Below are 9,435 nucleotides of genomic sequence, written 5' to 3' on the forward strand. Positions count from 1 at the left end.
ACTGCAAGCTCACCCTATGACTGACATTTCTCTGACGGCCTGCCACTGAGCTAGCTGTAAGGGTGTGACAGCTGGGAGCACACGTAAAGGAATGGCACCTTTATGAAAGGCTCTATTTTTGATAATATTTACATTTCTTGTATTTTTTATTGGGGGGGGGGTATTTTGTTAGGACTTTTATTTGACTCATAGATTTTTTTTGCGTTTTTGCATGTATTGGTTTGGCGATGATCAGGATTGGGAATGCTTGTATATGCATGCAGGCTGCTCTCTCTCCTCAACGTCCTACCAGAGAGAGTTCTTCTAACAAACATGTGTTGCTCTTCCCCCCTCCACCTTGATGACCCACCCACCTACCACCCCCCTGCCTCTGCCCCCTATCCCCACTCTCTACTCTCTCCACCTCCCTGCCTCTGCCCCCTATCCCCACTCTCTACCCTCTCCACCTCCCCTGCCTCCTATCCCCACTCTCTACCCTCTCAACCTCCCCTGCCTCCTATCCCCACTCTCTACACTCTCCACATCCCATGCCTCCTATCCCCACTATCTACCCTCCCCACCTCCTCTGCCTCCTATCCCCACTCTCTACCCTCTCCACCTCCCTGCCTCTGCCCCCTATCCCCACTCTCTACCCTCTCCACCTCCCCTGCCTCCTATCCCCACTCTCTACCCCCCCCCTGCCTCCTATCCCCACTCTCTACCCCCCTGCCTCCTATCCCCACTCTCCACCTCCCCTGCCTCCTATCCCCATTCTCTACCCCCCCTGCCTCTGCCTCCTATCCCCACTCTCTACCCCCCCTGCCTCTGCCTCCTATCCCCACTCTTTAACTTCTCCACCTCCCCTGCCTCCTATCCCCACTCTCTACCCCCCTGCCTCTGCCTCCTATCCCCACTCTCTACCCTCTCCACCTCCCCTGCCTCCTATCCCCACTCTCTACCCCCCCACCTCCCCTGCCTCCTATCCCCACTCTCCACCTCTGCTGCCTCCTATCCCCACTCTCCACCTCCCCTGCCTCCTATCCCCACTCTCCACCTCCCCTGCTTCCTATCCCCACTCTCCACCTCCGCTGCCTCCTATCCCCACTCTCCACCTCCCCTGCCTCCTATCCCCACTCTCTTCCCTCCCTGCCTCCTATCCCCACTCTTTACCCCCCCCGCCTCTGCCTCCTATCCCAACTCTCTACCCTCTTCACTCCCCCTGCCTCTGCCTCCTATTCCCACTCTCTACCCCCCTGCCTCTGCCTCCTATCCCCACTCTTTAACTTCTCCACTTCCCCTGCCTCCTATCCCCACTCTCTACCCCCCCTGCCTCTGCCTCCTATCCCCACTTTCTACCCCCTCCCCCCCGCCTCTGCCTCCTATCCCCACTTTCTACCCCCCCCCCCCCCCTGCCTCTGCCTCCTGTCCCCACTCTCTACCCTCTTCACCCCCCCCTGCCTCTGCCCAGACTGCGCAGTGTGAAGATGGAGCAGAGGAAACTCAATGATCAGGCCAACACGCTAGTAGACCTGGCTAAGGTAAGAAGACCCAGATATACAGGCCCCGATCCAGGCCACTGCCCTGGCTTATAAAGGCCATGCGGCAGGGTTTTTCAAAGGTTTGCAGCTGGACGCCGGCCGCAGCATTGATGTGTGTGGCATTTGCACTCCAGGTTTCTATTTTAAAATGTTCAGAAGCTGATGCTTTAATGTGTGTTTGCACTGCCAGACCCCTACCGGTCTCTCTTCACCTGCTGTTAAAGCAGTCTGTCTTGGCTTAGGGAATAGAGCATTGGATAGCCATGTAAATAACACCTAAACTCTTTGATGTTCGTTATTCACCTTCTCGGTAGTAGTCATTAGTAGCCTGTTCAGTTGAACAGACAGCAGGGCTTTGTTGGTCCGTGAAGTCGTTTGTAGATTATCCCCTAAGTTTGACTCGGCTAATGACAGATATATGATGATGAAAAATGACCAATTAGCTCAGAGAAATGCATTCTCTTGTTAACTTAATTGAGGGGCTAGAGTCCTGTGGTATTAGTCAGCATCCTGACAAGACATCCTTGATCCTGAATTGTCCTGCTATTATGACTGGTGGAATATAAGGAGGTAGAACACTTCCAAAACACAAACATGTGTTATTGTGGGGGCGATAGCCCCTAACAGTATATGCATTGGTTGAAGCGCAATGTTAAAATCGAATCTCCCTACCATAATATCTATGCCAATATGACACCAAAAAAACTATTTCTTTCCCCGAACGACAGCGTCCACAAAGTGACCATTAGACTTTCCAGCATTTGGACTGAATAAGTTTGTAGGGTTAACAGTTTTGGTTAAATGTATAATTTATCACTCTCACGTGCTCATGTATGTCCATTAACTACCCTTTTCTAGCATTTCTGACTATGCTAACATCTTTTCAGACAAATTTCAGTTCTGAAATAGGACCAAAGCACTTAGGTTGCGCAGCACTAGCAGCTAGCTAATGTAACAGTAGTCCATCCCCTCACCAGGCTCGAACCCCTTGCCTCCTATCCCCACTCTCCACCTCCCCTGCCTCCTATCCCCACTCTCTACCCCCCCCCCCTGCCTCCTATCCCCACTCTTTACCCCCCCCGCCTCTGCCTCCTATCCCAACTCTCTACCCTCTTCACTCCCCCTGCCTCTGCCTCCTATTCCCACTCTCTACCCCCCCTGCCTCTGCCTCCTATCCCCACTCTTTAACTTCTCCACCTCCCCTGCCTCCTATCCCCACTCTCTACCCCCCCGCCTCTGCCTCCTATCCCCCCCCTGCACACAGACAACAGTCACCCATGAAGCATCGTTACCCATCGCTCCACAGAAGTCGCGGCCCTTGCAGAGCAAGGGGAACCACTACTTCAAGGTCTCAGAGCGAGTGATGTCACCAATCGAACCGCTATTAGCGCGCACCACCGCTAACTAGCTAGCCATTTCACATCGGTCACACTAACACCACTTGGATGAGAGGCAAGCTACAAGGAAAGGAAGCTAGCTATATTTTTCTTTCGAAAGTTTTTCACATGGCTAAAGCCATCTGTGCAAACTGTTGGCCTTGGCACTTACATGCAATCACAGCACAAACAAATAAGCACAATTTAGATAGCTGCCATTGCCAGTTAGCTAGCCAACTACCAATAGCCAGTAATGTTAGCTAGCTAGCTACAAGCCAACAAGGCTGTAACTTTAACTGTATGGACAGTTAGCGATGCACCGGCACAATAATATCTCCCACATTCTTCCACAAAGCACAGTTCATAGTCAACACTAAACTTTGGGAAACTGCCATGCTGCTAATGTATAATACATGCAATGAGAATTGCTAATCTAATGTTAACGTTAGCTAACGTTACTCCATACACTAGTCAACCTGGATTGCTTAGCTAGCTAACGTTACAGCCCTTACCTTATGCCTTTATTCAGTACACTCCCTCCTCTGTCAATACAATTTTCTTAATGTCATTATAATCCAAATTTGCGCTGACTGACTAACACAGTGTCAAGTTACTTTTCAATGTAGCTAGGGGGTGGGGGTGCACCCAAGTCAAACAACACCAACATACTGTAATTGCTTGCTTGCATGACCTTTGGGTAATGAAAAGAAAATGCCATGCTTGTTAACTTGGTTAGCTATGTGACTGTTTTCAACACATCAACTGTTTTAGACTTTTTTTCTTCTTTTTTTGTAACCAAGCAAGACAAATAAACGTTCAATCAGTACTGAGTGAATGAACAACAACAAAAAGCTTCCTGTCATCACCACTGTCCATTTAAATAGTGTCAAGATAATGCGTCATGACAGGGTTCGTAGAGTATGCGTTAACGTCACCGCCATGGGATCTGAAGGTCCCGGCCCACGCACAGTGTTTGGTGGCTCTTATTAAAAGAGCATCGTTGAGTGGCAATGGCCAGGGACTGTGGTGTGGGTATTACTGCGCACGTCTTGACAATAGTGTTTGAATACGGCCCGTAATTCAGGGCGTTGTGAGCATCTGCAGGAACATCTCCCCCTTGTGACACTTTTGATATTCTGGATTTCCCTTGATTGTCTATGCGATTTAAAATGTGGGTCAAAAGAAAAGGGAAACAAAACTATTATCTGAGTTTTTCTGGGGCGAAGCACACTGTCTACCGGTGTCCTAACTAGCTAGCTAGCTACCGGTGTTGCCCCCACCTCCCACCTGCTGTGTAATAGAGTCCTCCTAGCTAACTAGCTAGCACACAGTGGGGCAACAGGCTGGGGCAAAGTACACTGTCTACCGGTGTGTTAGCTAGCTACCCATCCCGCCTGCTGACTACCGGAGTCCTAGTTGGCTAGCTAACTAGCACCCAGTGTCCTTCTCTAACGCTTGGCAGAACACCTGCCTTCACTGTCATTAACAGAACTGCGGAAACAGTGCCGACACCCCATCCTCTTCTTCTGTGGAGTTTATCGGCGGTTAGCATCCAACATAATTTTTTATATTATCCATAATGACTTAAATGGGTTTCTGGTTTTTCGCTTCCCTCTGGAAAATCTGCTGCTAATATTAAATAAATAATCATAACTACATTATTTCTGTTGCCGTTTGTCATTATTGTGTATTTTTACTTTACTTCTATTGCTGTGTTATGCTGTATAATAATGTTGCATAATCACCTTCCAGTGTAAAAACCAAAAAATACAGTTTAATTTATTTAGTGTTCAAAAGCTGTGGTGATATTGATAAGAAAAGATCCCTACCAATTAGTTTTTTCCCTAGTTGCTACCCCTTCTAACCCAGATAGTTATCTTTCCTGTCAACTCTCATATTGACATCAATAGATTCAGATTCCAGTTAGTTGTTTACTCTAGCATGATTTATTTATTAATTAATTTGTTCATTATTATTACCTTTTAAGGGGTCATTTGCAACTGATGTGAGTTCAAAGCTACCAATCTAATATTCACCATATAGTGATAATGATACCATACAGAATTTACATGCATATGCTTTGAGAGCAATTTATGGCAAGTGTCAAACGACTACATTTCATATACACAATAAATACACTTAGCATATAACATAATAGATCCATCACCTCGTCTCTCTCCTCCTCCTCCTGCAGACCCAGAACGTGATGTATGACCTGGTGTCGGAGCTGCAGGAGCGTAGCGAGGAACTGGACAAGCGGATCGGCATGCTAGAGGAAAAGCTGGACTCGGTGACGGGCAGCCTACAGGCTCTGCCCTGTCTCATCTCCCAAGCCATAAACCAGCAGCAGCAGGAATTCCTGGACGGCTTCCTACACCGCTTCCGGCCCACCTCACTGGGCTCAGAGCGCTCCGAACGTTCCGTGCGTTCCTGGACCTCCACCGCCCGCCGGCGTCGCTCGCCCTCAACGGCGCCGCACACCTCCTCTGACAGCGGTTAGCCCCCCCCCCCCTCGGAACCACCCAAAACGACCCTAAACCGCACTACCCCCTATGACAACCCATAACATTCCCCTAACCCCCTAAGCCCCCCTCTACGTCACATCCAAAAACCAACACCTCTATGACTGAACTTCCAGCGTGGGACTGAACTAGAAACTGCTCCAATGCAAACCATTAAAAACCTTGACACATCCACTAAACAACAACCTAAATGACTTAAACCGAGGCAAGTAGAGATATGGTTTATGTTTTAGCCATTGTATGGCTGTTCAAGTTAGCTTTTTTTGTAAAAGCCCTTGTATAGTTAAACTGACTGAGTTTAGGGTTGCTGGGGTGAGAGCTGGCTATCACACCGGAGCGTCCTTAACCCAGTGAGGAGTGGGGGTGGGGGGGATAGGGGTTGTCCATCCGTGGAGGGTCTGCCTGGACTTGCCTGGCCTGGTCAGATCAGTCTACGGGGTCCGAGGAGGATAGATGACACCTTTGTCCACACGGAGGGACACATCAAACTGGTGGACTTCCCTTTTACAAGACAAGTGTCATGGTTTTTCCCCGTAAGCCACGGTGACTGTTTAAGAGGGCCTCTGAAAGCTCTGACGTCAGTTCATTGTTGAATTTCACTTAAGGTGAGGTGGGGGGGGGGGGGGGGGGGGGGGGGGGTCACACAAAAGGAGAGCAAGGGGAATGCACATGACATTACTACTGAGTAGGAAAATGTACACGAATGCCAATTTCAAAGTTTCCGTTTCCTTGTTCTTACCAAGGGAAAGTTGAGAGCGACTATCTTTTTTAGTTACATATTGACATGTGATTTTTCAGTGCCTGAATGTACAAATAGTAGAGGGTTATTTAATTACTAATTTCAGAGCAAGTTTTTTACGATGTTAACACTGAATACAAGCATTGCATTCCTTTTTCAGATACATTCCTCTTCAAAAACTCATAGAAATTGTCTTAATGTAATGCATAACATTGCCTCCATTACACAATATCTCTTAACGTTTTGAAAACATATTTTTTTTTAACTTATGCTAACCACTAAAAACGGAATAGGTCAGAAAGAGAGAGAGTGAGAAAGAGAAAAAAAGAGAGAATGTGTTTGAGGGAGAGAGTTCACTTCCAGCTCGATGCTGCGCACTCATACTCACACAAAACTATGAAATGTAGTCTACCTTTTCCATATACTCTTACAAAAAAGGGTTTCAAAAGGGTTCTACAGCTGTCCCCATTGGATAACCCGTTTTGCTCCCAGGTAGAACCCTTTCCACAGAGGGTTCTACATGGAACCCAAAGGGCTTCTACCTGGGAGCAAAAAGGGTTAATCAAAGGGTTATTCTATGGGGACAGCCGAAGAACCCTTTTAGGTTCTAGATAGCACTTTTTTTTCTAAGAGTGTACAAATCAGAGCTTCCACAGGTATTCAGATAATGGCATGGCTTGAAGTCTGCTGTGAAAAGGTGACCGGCACACAATACCGACCGAACTGAGAAACCAACCCTGTCCCTTGCATGGTTCTGTGCAAAAATTACGATGGAGCAAAACTTTTTGGATGGCTTGACGATTTGCATTTAGATTTGTGTTACTTTTGTTGTTGTTACTTCGATTTCTTTCTTTGGCGGGGGATCTAGGATTTCTAGAGTTGAAAAGCTAGAGAGTTGCAGTAATGTGTTACAGTATAACAAATGCATTCCCTGTCTGAAATTGGCGTGAAGAAAAATCTCTCTTAAAAAAAAACCCCTGAAAGAATACAAATAAAGTACTTAGCTACTTGGATGGCTAGAGACAGTAAATTAGTTCACAGTACCACAAGGTGTCCAAATGACATATTACCTTGACCTCCTTCAAAAGGGTAATGGATCTCCCATTTAAGAAATTATAAGTGAACGTTATAAATCAAGAAAACAGCATCACGATATGACTTACGTAAGGAGAACAAACCTTATCAGAAAGTCAGTTAGACATGTTGTAGTCTGTCGTCCACCAAACAGTCTACCAAGTCTGTACCTGTAAGCATCCACTAGCGGTCAGGCTGTCCAGAGAGAGAGCTCTTGGTTTAATAACATGTTCAGCTTGCTGTGAAAGGGACTTAATCAAGCATGACTCTTCACTGCCGCTCTACACACTAACCATCCACTCCAACTGAGGGATATCACTCCATTACGGTATAGTCAGGGGTGGACTGGGACCAGAAATCGTCTCTGCTATTTCTAACACAACGGCCCTTGAGGCCTACATTGTAAGCCAGATAATTGTCATTTTGCACAAAAAACGAAGTTGGACAGGCCCACTGTGCTAAAAATGGACCAGTCCACCTGGCAAGTTCGCCACTGCTTATAGTCTCTCTTTAAAATCAGATTTTACACCTTTGAGTTGATTGGAGGGTTACTCGATTGTGCTCTCACCTGTTCCAGGCATACCAGCGTTAACCTCTTCATATGTTTGAGATTTAACTCCTTCATCTGTCATCACCAAAAAAAAGCTCCATACCTAATTATATGTTTTTCGCTATATTTTTGTTCCAACAACCATTTTGATGGTAGGAAAATTTGGTCGAAAAATGGGGGAACCCCCGTGCCTCTCTTCAGATTGCATTTAGTGCATGATACTTAGTATAGCACCAGTAAACAGACATCACAGGTGCTTGAATGTCCTCTCCAGAGAGTAGAGGTACTTCAGCTGGCAGAGAGGAAGCAAAGAAAGAGAGAGAGAGAGAGAGAGAGAGAGAGAGAGAGAGAGAGATTAGAGCTATACCTCATTTACTGACAGATGTCCGTTTTGCCCCATGGGGTTTAGAAGCAGCAAGAGTGGGTGTCCCGCGAAAATGACCTCATTGTGGATGTCACAGAACAAATGGGACAAATGTAATAACGAAGGGGCAGATGCAGCGGGGCGCAACTTTCAGGACATTACAGAAATATAAATAGAAAAGTAATGTATAGAGAGGGTATTGCTCTCTGTATTTCACATTATGATAGAGAATGTCAGTTCTAGACATCGTATTTCTTTATGACATGCCCCAGGGTTTTTCTAAACGTTAACTGCCCAAACATCATTCCAATAGCTGTTACAGCAAAATAGAGTCCTCGTTTTATGAAAATAGTCCTTGCCAAAAATGCCACAATTTTTCAAAGAGAGAGAGGGAAATTCATATCAATATGCTGATAATATCTGGTGAGGAAAATAATCTGAATACAATCATTCTTACTTCTATCTAAAAGAACAGGCAAAGCTGGCATCTGATTGTGTTTAGACTAGATAAAACAGGTTGAAAACTAAGTAATGTATACCATTGTTATGTGTACACTGCCACAGAATGCATTTGTAGTAGCGGAATAAACCAATTTTAATGGCTGGCATTCGGTGATGGTATGTTCTCTGTACGTGTTGTTATTTATTTTGCAGGTGACAGTTGTACCAAAAAGAGGAGAACGTCTGGTCATTAAATACTATCTTCAGCTATGATTTTGCTCTCCATTTTTTGTCATCAAGGGGATAGCTAATATTTTGACTTTAAGTACTGTAAATACATGTAGGTTAAACAAGTAGGTGCAACTGATCACCCTCACTTCCTCTGTAACCACACCTACAGTAGGGCCTACATACAGTACCTCAGATTCCTTTTTGACTGTATAGATAGAATAAGGTATCGTAACACAATTGCATGTGGTAAATGTAACTGGGTGTGATTTTGGCATCAGTTCTGAGTAATAATGGCAGGTCTTGAAGTTTGCTGGGAGACGGTGACCGGCACACGATACCGACCGAACTGAGAAACCAACCCTGTCCCTTGCATGGTTCTGTGCAAAAATGACGATGGAGCAAAACCTTTTGGATGGCTTGACGATTTGCATTTAGATTTATGTCACTTTAGTTGTTTGTTTTTTTACTTCGATTTCTTTTTTATTAGGAACCTCCGTAAATCCTACTACAGTATTTTACAGTTTCGCCAACTTTTCATGAGCAATTTTGTTTTTGAGGGGAGCCTCCAGGAGCAGAGAAACTGGAACATACTGTGCCAAGTGCTGACAGAGAGCCAGAATG

The 9,435-nt window shown here is 45.8% G+C and overlaps 1 protein-coding gene across 2 annotated transcripts in view; it reads left to right on the forward strand.

Annotated features, from left to right (window-relative positions):
* Positions 1-8,851, forward strand: part of kcnn1a (potassium intermediate/small conductance calcium-activated channel, subfamily N, member 1a) — a 58,060-nt gene extending 49,209 nt beyond the window's left edge. For both annotated transcript variants that reach the window (XM_036966138.1, XM_036966139.1), the window contains 2 exons: positions 1,448-1,517; positions 5,088-8,851. In XM_036966138.1, the coding sequence (XP_036822033.1) occupies positions 1,448-1,517; positions 5,088-5,393 (376 nt within the window). In that variant the 3' untranslated portion in view covers positions 5,394-8,851. The remainder of the gene's footprint in view (positions 1-1,447; positions 1,518-5,087) is intronic.
* The last annotated feature ends 584 nt before the right edge of the window (positions 8,852-9,435 follow it).

Source organism: Oncorhynchus mykiss, chromosome 28, assembly GCF_013265735.2.
Source record: "Oncorhynchus mykiss isolate Arlee chromosome 28, USDA_OmykA_1.1, whole genome shotgun sequence".
In the NCBI taxonomy this organism is placed as follows: domain Eukaryota; kingdom Metazoa; phylum Chordata; class Actinopteri; order Salmoniformes; family Salmonidae; genus Oncorhynchus; species Oncorhynchus mykiss.